The sequence below is a fragment of the Parambassis ranga genome, chromosome 18 (assembly GCF_900634625.1).
Source record: "Parambassis ranga chromosome 18, fParRan2.1, whole genome shotgun sequence".
Classification (NCBI taxonomy): Eukaryota; Metazoa; Chordata; class Actinopteri; family Ambassidae; genus Parambassis; species Parambassis ranga.
In genome coordinates, this window is record NC_041038.1 from 6,191,628 (window position 1) to 6,206,272 (window position 14,645).

The 14,645-nt window shown below is 42.4% G+C and overlaps 1 protein-coding gene across 5 annotated transcripts in view; it reads right to left on the bottom strand.

Annotated features, from left to right (window-relative positions):
• Positions 1 to 2,224: 2,224 nt before the first annotated feature.
• The window catches only part of LOC114450625 (nuclear factor 1 B-type-like), a 53,894-nt gene continuing 41,473 nt past the window's right edge, over positions 2,225 to 14,645 (bottom strand). For 2 of the 5 annotated variants that reach the window (XM_028428830.1, XM_028428828.1), the window contains exons 7-12: positions 13,656 to 13,790; positions 13,364 to 13,548; positions 11,156 to 11,294; positions 10,654 to 10,736; positions 6,858 to 6,946; positions 2,225 to 3,603 (exon numbers count right to left, since the gene is read on the bottom strand). In XM_028428830.1, coding sequence (XP_028284631.1) covers positions 3,471 to 3,603; positions 6,858 to 6,946; positions 10,654 to 10,736; positions 11,156 to 11,294; positions 13,364 to 13,548; positions 13,656 to 13,790 — 764 coding nt within the window. In that variant the 3' untranslated portion in view covers positions 2,225 to 3,470. The remainder of the gene's footprint in view (positions 3,604 to 6,857; positions 6,947 to 10,653; positions 10,737 to 11,155; positions 11,295 to 13,363; positions 13,549 to 13,655; positions 13,791 to 14,645) is intronic. The other 3 variants (XM_028428829.1, XM_028428831.1, XM_028428832.1) reach the window with 3 other exon arrangements.

The window sequence follows — 14,645 nt, forward strand, 5'->3', positions numbered from 1 at the left end:
CGATCACACACACCAGCCACACACACACTCAAGCTGCCAAAGCAGAGTTCAACCCCACAGACTACTGCTATCGACGCAATCAGGATATTTACCTTTATGTACAGTCTCCTATTCAAATAAACACCAACAGCACAGTGACCCTGACACATTTTTATCTCTCTCACACACACAAACATACACATCCACACACAAACACACTTGGGGACAATGCACTTCAGTGGGGTCTCCAATGGCCAAAGGCTGCAAAGCACTTATAGTTCTTTTATAAGAAAAAAAAACAAAAGACAGAACAGTGCACATAGAACGGGGTGACTTTTTCAATTATTTTCTGCATAAGAAATCTGGGTGAAGACGGAGAGATGGAGCTTGACTTGAGGATTATTTCGTAACAATGATTCTCTCGGTGGTACCGTCTTTCACGATTGTAGGGAAAGAGTGCAAAAGGTGTCGCGGCAGAGAAAAATCTATTACTTAAGATATAATGATTAATATAAATAATGCCCTGTAATACGCCTGAGATTACTTTTGAGTTCTTAACACTGTACGTAGAGGGGGAGGAGGAGAAGATGATTGCCTATGTGCTATTTAAGTGCTATAACTTTCTTCTAGAGGATTAAGCTTCTACTGGGGCCATTGGACGTGAAGTTAGAAAACTCTTCTGCGGTCCAATCATGAGTCTACGGGGCTCTGCACTCAGGAACTGACACATGTGCATATTGTATATACATTTATACAAATCTATTACTTATAAAATACTTTCTAAAGGCTTGCCTGAGCCTGTCTGGTACTGATTTGGACAGGTCTCACTAGCATTAGTCGGTGTGTGATTGTTGCGCAGGTCACAGGCCACTTCACTGATGTGTTATATTTAAGGCATCTACTTGGGAATTGCATTCGGCGACATCTAGAATCAATAAAAGCCTGCGACGGTGTCCGTCACAGCTCCGGGACAGTACGGGATTCTACACAAAAACAAAAGGTGATTTCTTTAAATGATTGTCATACTCAAGTCAAGCCGTCTCTCCTGTGGGAAAAAAAACAAAACAAATGAGCTCCTTCAAGGTCACATGCTAGCACCCCAGGTGGAAAGTTGAAAGAAAGAATCACAGTAGACCAATCAGTGACTTTGCAGCCATAGAAAGACCAAGGGTGCTTCTAGAAAAATACCACCCCTCCCCCCCTAAAACCCCCGAATTCATAATACACTGGAACATGTCTCGCCATCATTTATAGACCTATATGCTAAAGAAAAGGAAAAATATTTTTTAAAAAAAGACCTTGTCTTACACTGCATAGAAAGCAGTCCCCACTTTGGTCAATAAAAAAGGAAAAACACCCACAACAACAACAACATCATCAACAACAACAACGACAAACAACGATATCAACAAAATAAATGCATTACAATATCGTCTATCTCCAAACTAGCCTCTAATAATTGACGCATCTATAAGCACTACCTACATAGGCAAAACTTGGTATTGCATAATTTTCATAATTCTGAATTTCCACCCTCCACAATAGTAACTGGAAGATGAACAAAATGAGCATTGAAAAATAAGAGAAAAACAAAAAAAAAGATGACAGGTTATTAGAAAAACCACCAAAATACTGAAAAAAAAAATGCTGGTTGATTACAAACTTTTAAAACGGCAACTATACACAGCCTTGATATGCAATGTAACTGTGAGATAGAGTAGTACATGAAGTTAAAAATCAACAATTTCATTCAGAGTACAAAACAATTCTTATCATAAAAATGTTAATTTTTTTTTCCTATAATGATAAATGCAGCAAAAACAAGTGTAGTGATGTCTCTATATTCAAAGGCAAGGCACGTAATGTGGACTATATGTCATCGTGCAAATTAAGAGTACTGGAGAGATCTTCCTTGTATAAATACGTCCGGACTGGAGAGGCATTGGCTCTGAGCATGCCGTGCACAATTCTAGATTTCAGGGATTTGCCACCACCTGGATTTATAATTTTAGAGTTCACACTTTGCACAAACTATAGCTTTGCATGAATATTAAATTTCCATGATTAATAACACTTTTTTTTTGTTTACATTTCATATTTTCTTTTTGTAAACATAAGCTTTACAAGCTGATGGCCAAATGCATATGCTCTTGATCTGCAACATTTTAAGAATGAAATGCCTCAAAACACACTATGTGTGTCTTATTACTTTTCTTATTCTCGGTAATTTTATTTTTTATTTTTTCCCCCCCCAAAAAAATAATAAATTAAAAAAAATGAAAAGAAGAGAAAATCTCCCCACAGTGATGGGAAGGGCATAAAATAAGTGCTGGTTTTTGCTCAGCGCTGCACAGGTAGCTTAATGCTTGCCTTCAACTGCCTTTCACGCTCGATGTTTTTGTCATGCGAGGAGACGGATATGTGACTGAAAATCAAATTCAAATGTTTTCTTAAACATTTTTTTACCCATAAAACATTTTATATTTATCCCCCTTTCCTTTAGAGTCCTAGGGCTGACAGACTGATAGCTTCCCTTCAAAAATTCAATTGCACTTGCCTCTGTCGCGATTTTCTCATTCTCCAAATTCCTTTTGTAAAGGAGTTACAAATTCTTTTTATTATCAGGGGTCCAATCTCAAACCTAGCGTTTTTTTTTTTTTTTAGTGTTTTTTGAAAACTGCATCAAGAGTTCTCAACTCTTACCATAAGTGTTTACATTAATTCTTGAAGTAAGTAGCAGTAAAGAATAAACAAAGTCAACACATTTTCTGAACGTATCACAGTAAACTGAAATCAAACGGAAGAAGAAACACTCTGAATTCACAAGTTTTTTTTGTTCCTATGGTGTACACAGTGAATTGTTTGATGCAGGAAAGCCTCTTTTCAAGAGGCCTGAGTCGGAGAGCTTAGAGTCTCTGAGCCATCCACCAGGCAGAGGTTGTCAAATATGCAGACCCCCTCACGTGTGTGTGTGTGTGTGTGTGTGTGTGTGAGTTTAAATCTAGATTTTACATCTTCCTCCGACAAGGAAAAGTAGTAAGAATTGCCGCTAAGAGACTAGAGTGTCATGCAATAAAACATTAAGGCATCTATACATCACAGTATTTGAATGGATTGAAAAGTTCTGCAAACACAACAACTGACTGGTGGGTGGAGGGTGTGTGGGGCTGAGTGAGGAGACAGCAGACCTGAAGCTTCTTCTTCGTTTTCTTCTTCTTCTTTTCCTTTCCTCTGAACCAACCCTCATCTTTACTTCAGGGCCAGTGTCCATCATCAGGAGGGACGGGAGCAGGAGGGGGGGTGTGAGATAAGTGGGGGAGCGGGGGTTTGAGTTGGAGGTGGAGGTGGAGGTGGGGGGGGGTTATGCAGCACCTGCTGCTTTGCTGGTTTCATCCATGGCTGCGGACACCTGTAGCTCTGCTCCACCAACACCCATCCACCCTGAGGGAGGGGGGAGGGGAAGGTGGGGGGTCATCCGGGCCTCTGTGTGTTCAGTTCCCTGTCTCGGCGGGGACCAGGGGCTCACCAATGATGTTTATGCTGTAGTTCTGGTGGACATTTGTTGGCAGAATCGGAGTCCCGTTCGACACTTGGAATGGAACTAAGCTCGCCCAGGTACCAGGACTGTGGAGGGAGACACAAAAAGACAAGACGCAGAGAGATTAATCACAAGCCGGCTAATGAGCAGCTCTGCTGACAGCCATCAAGGTCTTACTTTTATTTTGTCAAGACAGAGAAAGAACAAAAATGGCTGCATTAGCTTATTAATCTAAGCTGAGGTGATTCCACTTGATTCCCACTGAGGAACATCATGTGACACAGTGCCCTCTTCTCTGCATTGACAGCAGTATAGAAAGCATGAGTGTGTGATTGGTTGAGGTGGTGAAGGAGGGGAAGAGGAGGAGGAGGGGTGTGGGGGTGGTGGTTGTGGGTAAAAAGTGTGGGGGTCCCTACACAAAGCTGTCCCATCCCTATTCATCTCACGCTAATGGCAAAACAACACAGTGATTGTTCCTGGGGAGCAACGGTGCTAACTGAAAACGCAAGTGGGAACAAACAGCATGTTGTTCCCGAGGGGTGCTGCGCTACGTAGATGTCAGATAATTAGCCCCCCCCTTTTTTTCTTCCCCACAGGCCCCCAGTGTGCACTCATCTAACACCCTCCCACCTCTCACATCACCCCAGCTAAGTCTGAGAATACCTGTGTGGCAAGGAACAAACTGTCCGATTCACCAATAACGCACACGGCTAAAACCCGATAGGTAGAGAGGAGCAGGAAAGAAGGATGACTGCGTGGCAACAGAAAGTTAGGAAAGTGTAAAAGAAGATAGATGGGAGGACGGAGAGCTGTTTTCAAGGGAAACAAAACACAGACGGGCCTAAAGTTACAGAGGTGAAACACACACTTGATTCTTTGTGAGGCTTCGCCATTAGACAACACCGTCTGCGTTCATAAAAGCAACTCATCAACCAGTCTGCATTTTATACAAATCACCAGTCGCTGCTCTTTTACTTAAAACAATGGAAGTGCAAATTCAATTCACCTCCTGGCCTGAAAAAGCCAGACTCTTTGACAAACACACAAAATAAGAGCGAACATCGCTCAAGTTTGAGGGTGTGTTTCAGTGCGCAAAGTGTTAAAAAAAAAAAAGACTTCAAGGCTAATCCTTCCTAGCAGGTTTTTTTCTGTCAACCCGTCCTCATGCTATCCTCTCTCTCCTGCTCCCCCCCCTCCCCTCCTTCTCTCTTTCGGCCTGCCAAAAATCATCGGACAGGAAACGAGGGATTAAGTTTTTCCTACCTTGCTGAACAAAGAGCACACAGAGCGGCCAGAACAGGCTGCAGCTCTCTCTTTTTTCCTGTTCTTTCTCTGTGTCTCCCTCACTCCCTCCCTCCTTCCATCTCTCTGTGTTTCTCTTTCCTTATGAAACTCCTCTCAGGTAATGGCTTACATTAGTGAGGACCACACAGCTACACAAAAGGCCAGTTGCAAGCTTTTTTTTGTGTGCGGATCGGTTTTAATCTTGTTAAAATCGATGGCTGTCGGTGTGTATCTGCATCCCATAACCTAAAGCTCCACTAAGGAGGAATTTTATGTAAAGAATGCTTCCTTTTGTCAGTGTGTGTTGCAGTACAAACTGTGTGGGCCTCACTGAAAGCAAGTTCGACCCGCCAACATGAAGTACTTTCCCTCCTCTTGGTAATTTTGCTCAAATGTGTTGAGCTGTTCTCTTCCTCCGCAGGATTGATATAAATATGTCTTTATATTGTGTCTCCAAAAAAGTTGTTGCCAAGTCAAAGATGCTCTAAAAACCTGACCTCCATTGCTGTATTTTCCTTAGGTAACCTTCAAGATGGCCTCCCCGTGCCCTGTCCGGCTCCCAAACCTCACTAATTCTACTCCCTGCAAGCACAGCCTGGGCATACAACGTGCTTCGTTTAAGGATTAGCTCCCTAAATTAGATTATCTAATGGCATCTTAATGGATTGCTGACCCATTTCCTGCACAATGGCAACATGCGAGTCTGGCAGCTTTTTAATTTGGGGGTTAGTACTGAAGAGGCATAGTGGAGCGCTCCATTTAAAGGGCAAGCAAGATAAAAGAGAATTCCAACCGGTTCCATCTATACGTCAAACAGTTAAATAATCCATCAAAGAGGAACACAGGAACATATAATAGAATTACCATCCCAAGCCTGGTAACAAAATAAACTGTATTCAGTGGGGATCTATTTGATCTGTACTCAGATACTGTACTGTACAGTGGAGAGAAGAGGAGGAGCGAGCCGGAGTGTGAGTGGAAAAAGAGACCTCAGGCTGCTGCAGGGGACATTTTTCTCCACTACCTCTACTGGCCTATTAGGAGGCCTGTTGAAGAGGGGTGGGGGTGGGGGGGTGTTCTGCCATGTTCATTTGTGTTTGTAGAAACGTTTGTAACTTCAGCGAGCGCAAAATGACCTGTACACACAGGCACACACACACACACACACACACACACTCCATATCCAGGGAAAAGGGGAAAGACGAGACGTAACAGGAAAAGGCTTAGCTCAGCTTGCTCGCTCTACCATGGTGAAATGGTTCACGTTTTTCCCCCAGAGAGGGGGAGATACAGTATGAAGGCAAAAATACAGAGGGGGAAGGAGGAGGAGGAGGAGGAGGAAGAGGAGGGGGCTTTCTGTAACTTTAAGTTAAAGAGAGCAAAGCATGACCTGAGCATAAAGTCAAACAAAGCTGAGCCTGTTTAAATGTTGAGAGTAAATTATCCTCACATGGCCACAAACCTGACCTGGAATGACTTCTTTTATTCTACATGGCTTGACTTCATTTGTTCTAATTAGGTTCATCAACTTTTGTGTTTTGAAATAGGAAGATTTTGTTGTTATTGGGTGTGAATCCAAGAGGAAAGCAATGTATCATTTTGTCATTTTGTGGTAAAAAAAAAATAAGAGTAGGAATGACAAAAAAGTTCTAATATTTCACCAAATATGTCATGAAATATTATGCTTCTCCTTTCATTTATTGTGCAATTTAAATCTATTCTAAGATAAAAAAAGGTCCAATGTTAGGGAGAAAATCAGAGAAAGGTGGGTGAGAAAGTGAGAAAAATAGATAAAAATAGGGAAAAAAAAGTAAAAAGTAAACATGAGAGACACAAAGAAATGGATGAGCTCATCTGAAAAGTCTAAGAGGTTAACATCTGTGGCCGTTTCACTGCAGCAATAGCAGCCACAGCTACTGACCACATGGATTTAGATGTGAAATGTGTGGATTCCTGAGAGACAATCAAAAAAAAATATCATACATTACTTGATATTAATTCTGTGTGTGTGCGTGTGTGTAGATAAGGACACGACATGAAAGAATGAAAAGGTTACCTTTGCCAAGTAATCCCCAAAGTGTCGTCAGTGGCACTGGGGCCATAATGCCTGCCGTTTTGAGTCACGCTCCAGTCACACTTCCTCAGCTGTCAATTGAAACCTAGCAGTCAGATCACTGGGCCAAGACAACTTCCACTTCAGATTACACTACAACTCAACACTGTATACACACAACATGCATGCAGAAGAGCCTATGGCAGGAGCAGCAGAGTCCTCACTGCTATTGATAATAATGGAAATAGTGACTGATTGACTTGTTGGGCAAAGTAACAGTGAAAAAATCAAAGCTATGGATAAAAAAACAGACATAAAGAAAAAGCATGCAGTCATTAGTTAGTGGTGGCAGCTAACCTGGAAGCAAAAAACGCAGTTAGTTAGTTCACAAATGTGAGTGGCATCATAGTTCATCTGTGAGTGGTCACTACTCTGTTACCTGGTGAGCCACTGAAGCCATGCAATCCACTGGATGCATGCACCCTGTCGATAATGATTGCTTCAGTGTAAGTGCACTTTTAGATTCAAGACGCATGCCCTCAAGCATGCAGACGTTTTTTCATTAGCTAACTGTTTTTATTGATTAGGGGGTCACAATTACAATGAAGTTAAAGCAGCACACGCGCACACACACACACATACACACACACACACGCACTAACCCCTTTTCCCCCTATTTTTAAGACATGCCAACCTTACATACAGATTACAAATTACCACAACAGAAAAGCCACACACAAACTGTGTCTCCTTTGCATGCATTATGCGAGCACACGTGTCGGCAATCCAGCTGAGAGCTATCTCTGCCAATACCAACCTAACCTTGCCCTGTGGTCAACACATTCATTTAGTAATGCATCAGGGTAAAACTGCACTGTTAGCACTCTGCGTGCAGTGGCAGACGTTTTTGCAGAGGCTCTTAAGAGGGATTTAATCAGATATACGCATACACTGAATATTCAAAGCCATTTGCAGTGGTCAAGAAATATGTTTTTTTTTTCCCTCTGTGCACCTGGATGAACACATCAAGGGACAGCGATGGTTTCCTACTTAAATTCAAAGATGTGTTTTTGTAAAAAAACTGGAACAAATGTGAAGCTGCAGCAAGATAAATAAATGAAGCAGCAACGCTTTACAATAACCCTCATTTGGCTTCAATCGTTTGCTCTGAACTAAATAGAACTGAGTAGGAAACAAACAAACTTCCATTCAGCGTTGTTTCTCAGTATTATACGCTCTTCTCGTACTCCGCAGCCTCACAATAGCTTGGGAGAGAATGTGTGTGCTGGGCCAGACGCTCAGTGCCACCGCTCCTCGAGGGGTTCGCCATCTGTCCGCTGGCACCGGCACATCAGAGTAGCATGGCAGCAGGGAAAAAGGGGACGGGGCCGGGAAACGTTAGCAAACAGATGCGGGCAGATTGTGGATTAGGATCCTTCCTTAGATAATACCAAATGACATCTGATCACGGATCTTTCCCTGCGGAATGCTAGATGGTGGCATTCCCTCGAGGGGTTAACCAAGGCGAGAGATGAATGGAGGGGTTTTCACACATTCAGAGCCTGGGATTCGTAGAGCAGGTGTGGGAGCGTGTGGTGTTGTTTTGTGTTTTTTTTTTTAGGTTTTGAAGCGTCCTATGTTTATGTGTTTCCAGGGATTTCTATTTTAGTGGTGCAACATTTTAGCAAATGGCACATTATTTAAAATATACTATTATTTTATTGTATGGTAATAAAATTCATAGACTGGTATTAAAAACTACAGCAGTCTTGATTTTTCTTTTCTTGTTTTCTCTTCATTTAAAAAAAAAAAAAAATCCAAGATCTCTAGCACGGCAACAGAGAAAGAAGCAGTAAAGGTCGTGGCCTCAATGAATCATACAACAGACAAAAAGAGTCTGTGGTCCAGCCCCAATGCAGAGCACGCTTAACCAAAACTTCATTATCTACACATACAGTTTGTGTGTGTGATGTGTTTCCCTTTCTAACTGAGCCTAGCAACAAACGGCTGCAGCTAAACAACTAAAAGTGTCAGCAAAGCCTCACGGACCCCACACAATAAACACATCATTGCCAGATGAGGACAATGACAGAGTATTCGGTGAAAGTGTTTAGTCCTGAGGGACTTGGCTGAGTGTCTCTCCCCGCTCGGCGAGGCCAGATCCCAGGCTGTTAAATCAAACCACAGAAAACAAAAACAACTGTGACAAGCAGAAGCCTGATGAATCAATGTGAGGACTGTTTAGAGTTTCTTATGCCGACAAGAACATTTATTCATCGGGATATAGTATGTAATAGCCTTCTTTAAAGGTGTCGTTGTGATTTTCAGTCTTTTATTCCTCTTTCACATTTTAAGCCGCCGTCCTTTCAGTGGAACCCTTCAAAAAACTGGAGACCAGGGAAATCTCAGCTGACGTTTTAGCTAGGCTTTGTCAGGCTCCCAAAAAAGATAATCAAGAAAAAAATTTGGATAATCATCATTATCAATTAATTCTATACTAATTAATTATCTTTCTGTATTACTTACTATTACCCAAGTGTATTCTGCAGGTTGATATGTATAAATCTGGCTGATTTACACTTCAAAATCTGGAACAAAAAGTCCTTACAGCCTCTGGGAGTAAAGCTTTGGACAAAATTCAGCAGATCATGCAGCTACACTCCGGCTGCTGCTGTCTTGTGTAGTCACTTTGTGCCCCACTAAAAGAAGTAGCAGGGCTACTAGAAAATGTGGAAGACAAACTGTGCGACATCAGCCAAGTGAATCCTCCTCTTGCTCCTCCCGGGTGGAATAAAAGCATCCCATGATTTCTGACGAACGTTCAACCTGTTTTTTTTTTGTCTACTCCGATTTTACAAACTTCAGGACAAATAAAGGTAGAGAGGGAAAAGAAAGACAGAAAGAAGGGCAAGGAAACAGAGGCTAGCTTTGTCATTTTTACTCAACATAAAAAAAGTGAGCTGAGGAGAAACCCAGCGATCATTATGTAGCTGCGTGCAGATGCATTCAATTAGTTGTGGTTGGAAAAGCCTTGGCCTCAGACCAGCGCTTTCAATAAGACGGGGTGGGGGAGAGCACTCTCTCTTTCGTCTGACAACACCGCAGCACTCCTAACCTCACACAAACACACCGGCACACAGACACACCAGCACACACACACAGGGTCACAACATGTGTCCGAGGACATCCTAGGACCTCTGCAGGGGCAACCACACGACGCCAGCGCTGCATATTCCACTATGTGAGTGTGTGTGTGTAAAAGAGAGAGAGCTACTAATGTGTGGAGGAAATAGGATTGAGGACATTGCGCTCTCAAAAGCACCCACGTGTCCCATCCATCTTCAAACAGTGGCCACACAGTGATAGCGACAGCGACCCTTCACCTTCATTTCTTTCTTCAAAGTGACCTCAGGAAATAGATGCCTTTTTCTACTCAATAATGTAGAAAAAATACTTGGAAAATTGACTTAATTTACTGAAAATATGTAGGCACATCAAGGCTTTTCAAAACAGTGAAACTAAGAGTTTTGCTTTAATTACATTCAAATAAAAAAAAGATGCTTCCTATCTTTAGCACAGTTAAGCCACAGTCCTTTTGAGGTCTGATTTTTTTTTTTTTTTTACACCAAGAGGCCTCTGATCTGGTCTTCTGAAGCACTCTGATCTAACAACTCAGATTCAGAGTGGGTCTGGATTTTGTAAAAAAAAAAAAAGAAGGGAATTCTCATGATGTGTCGGGGGAACAGAAAATGAAAAGATAAGAGGAACAGATGAGCTGCAGGAAGGGGAGAAACCTCACCTGTTGCTGGTGGAGAAAGGTGGGATCTCTAGGGCTCAGGCCTACAAAACGATTAGCAGTCGGGGTGCCGGGGGCTGAGTAGCCTGGGTAACATGTCATGACAAAAAAACAGAAGCACATGCTTGAATTACAATCAGCATTTCAGTAAAGTTGCTCTAAAGTGACACTATAAACAATAAACATACAGTAAAAAAGACCAGTGGAGTCCTACATGGTTCAATTTTGGGCTCACAAGTATGAGGCTTTTTATTGTTATTATCACTATTGCTCCACTGGCATGACTATACAGTGGAGCATCAATAAAGGGTATACTACATCCATTCTCACCCAGGTGTTAAGTTGCTGTTCAGGCTTTATTCTTGTAATAACAACAATTTAGTGCCCTTCGCAGTGACTTGTCATGCAATTTGGACACACAAAAATGTATAAACTATACACGTAAAAGCTACAACATGCCTGTTTAAGAGCTATGGGTAAAGTGTTCATGCAGTGGTGAGCTCACCTTCTGTTGATGTGGTGATGGGCTTGGTGTCTGGCATTGAGAGTGAGACGGGTCGCACAGCACCGTGGTGCGGGGAAGGAGCCAAGACTGGGGTGAAGTGGCCTGGGACCTTTCCAACCACCTGACCACTGCTGTTAGGCTGCAGGTGTGGCACACACAACCAGAAACTCAATGAGACACAAGTGTTTATTCTCGTGATCATGACAAACATGTGCTGAGGGGTTTGTTTGGTAAGATGAACACCTACATCGAATACAGTGAGTGTGTGGTTATGTTTTGATAAATTAGCACATGACAGAACTTTATTTGTTTTGTCTACTACCAAATCCCATAACCTTATAAGTGGACAGGTTGTGTCCAGTGACTTACATTTACAAGCTCTTGTTGGCTTATAAATGTGCACTTGGGCAAATCTCAATAAACTAAAACATGCGTGCAAAAAGAATCTACTTTTACAAAATGTTTTGTGCTGAACAGCCAATCACAGCCTCCCGTCCCTCCTCTGCTGTCTGCCCTGACTCACTCTTACACTTAATACTATGCCTAAAAAAAAAAGAAGGTTTTAGTACTTTCAGCCGTTGTCATGTCACAGTTATTACTAAAACTCTAGGGGGGCATGAGCAACAATAGAGCCTCAGTCACTGACAATAGATTTCCTACATGATTCCAAACAATGATTTTAATGGCGCTCATAAATGGAATTTAGGAGGACCCGGGCGTGAAAAGACTGAGAGGGAACTGTGGAGTGACCTGTTACAATGGTGTGAATGTGCCAGTATAGAGAGCAAGGCAGAGAGACTATATATATGGAGAAAGAAATAAAGGGAGCTAGTGGGAGCTACTCTTTCAGACGGCTGGAGACTGTCTGGGGCGTTCATTTCAGGGCCGCCCCGAGTTCAAAACTCAAACAGGCCTTTTTGAAAAAGAATTGTGTCCACAGGGTTCCCTTCGATGTGAATAGAATGTTTAATTAGAGTGTAATATAATCTGCGTTAAAGCAAGCATAAAAACATTCTGGCACTCGTCCATGGGATTATAAGCGCTGTGTTATTTGCTGAGCCCCCCCCCCCAACTGGTCTTCTAGCGCTCTCTCTTCCCTACCGGACCCCACCTCACCCTCCCTCTCCTTTCTCCAGCACCCCAGCAGAGGGCCAGTTAATTCTGCACAAGAGCTGGGCCCCGGCAACGGCAAATATTTACAACCTTTATCATTCCCCGCGGTTTTTCTCTAGAGTAACAGTCCCCCCCCTCCTCTTTTTCTAACCCGCTCCCTGCTCTGGAGATGGAGCCGTCTACGAGGCCTTTGTTTACAGTGAGAACAGCGGGGATATAAAACTCACATAAATATCACACGGCTCTCTCATCTATAGAGACGCCTGCTCTTGCTCTCTCCAGCACACTGGCCACAGTGTGTTCCCTGAATTTCTAAAAAGGCCCTAAGCTATTTGATTTACTACTATGTCTTGATACAGTTTTGTACGTCACGTGTGACTGCAATTGTGATGGCTTTTATAGTCATGTGGTTGTTGTATTTTTTTTTTTTTTAGCACAACTACAAATATAAAGCTGGGAATGTACTATGACCTTTGCCATGAGCATTATATCAAACTGAAAATATACACTTCTTTGTCACATGAAGTGGGTACAAAAGTTCAAGTCTGGGTTCAGCTGGTCTGGTAAATGTATTTATTATTTAGAGGGCTGTAAATTTTTACTAAATTAATTACTCTTTAAGATGACAATTATTACTATAGGTTTGTCTCTGACCACTATTATAAAACTCCATTTAAAGAGCAGGCGGCCCAGTACTAAAACAAGAGGCTCCATTAAACTGTGGTCAGCTTAAGTGCATAAAAAGTCTCATTCTTGGTTTGTAATAGGATTTTTGTGTGTTTCTGGACTTGAGAACAGCACTGTGATTATACAGTTCCAAAAGGCTCTCAGTTAGTCTAACCTCTACCATAAATAAGGGAGCAGGTTTACAAAAAAGAAGCAAAACTGGATAATATTCTCTACTCGTGAATACAGCAATGAGGCAGTGCATGCTGTAATTTATCTTATCTGTAATCTCTTGAGGTCAGATGGGAGTAAAGCTGAACAAGATAACAAAGAACGACTAGAGGCCATGAAAGTCGTGCCAAACCCCTCTCTGACTTCTAGTGTTCGAGCTCAAAAAGACACACACACATGTTCAAAAAACAGGCTGACCTGGCTGCTCTGTGGGCTGGACGGGTCATATGACGGCACGTAGCTCTTGAGGGGATCAGCAGGGTTGAGGTGAGGTGGGTAGCGAATGGTGGTGTGCGAGAAGTAGGGTGATGGTGCTGGGGGCAATATAGCCGAGGCCGAGAACTGCAGGGGTGAGTGCGGAGGGGGGCTCCTCGTCGATATAACTGCAAGAAAGAGAGATGAAACAACCATCATCGATGTTCGAGGTTAAAATTAAGTTTTTGTTTGTGTGTATAAGAGAAAAGGACGGCTGATGATCAGAGTCACTCACCACTGTGTCCTACACCTGTTAGGCCTGGGTGATGAGGCTGAGGGAAAGTGCTGAGTCGTGGCGAGGAGTCCTGCGGGGAGGTCGGGCTGAACAGCGGCTTCTCCGGCTTCTTCATGGTGGGAGAGGACATGTCTGCTGGTAGGAAAAGTGCACACAACCGCATAAATGTATGCTAAGAAAATGTGCACAAACTTTAAGGGGAACCAGCATCAAGAAAATAAACACATCAAGATTTGTAGCATTTCTTTATAGCCGCCGCTAATGTGTTCATTTCTCATGACTGAATGGAATTAAATGCCAAAAAATGAATTACAGTTAAAATGAAGCAGAATTGGATCTATTTAGGATTAGTGTGATCAGGGGACCTTTTCACCAGCAAATGTAATTCACAGTGAAAAATGTACTTGCCAAATTAAAGACGTCCCAAAGGGTTAAAAATCGCACATAATCTCTAAAATCATTATAAATTACCGGACATTCCCAAAGAAAGGGGAAAATGTGTCTTTTGTCATGTCTGTGCAGACAATTAAATCCAGTGAAGTGACACGCCGTTATAAAGCAGCTGGTCGCTCAAATAGGATTTAAGAATTTGAAGACCCTCACGTAATCTTAAATAGAATATTACACTGTTACATCTGCTCTGTGTGGCCTTACACACTGCCTGACAAGCTACTGTAATTCCCCATGAATAATCCTGAAGGCTCTGCACATGACATGAAATTTGTTTGGGAAATTCGTGCAGTACTATAAACTGAAAGTATGTTGCACAAACTCAGTCGCTCATTATTGCTGCTCTACACTTTCATGAGCAATGTTCTGCTGTCACGGCTGCGCGGTTTTCAATTTTCCATGGTGAGACACAGTGTCTGAAGGGAACGTGATAACAAATAGATGCGAGAGGCAATGGCCTATGTCTGCTTGTGCTTCTTCTATGAACATTCATCAAGTGCTTTTCTGGTCTGTCACAGATTCTTGGGGTGTATAACTTCA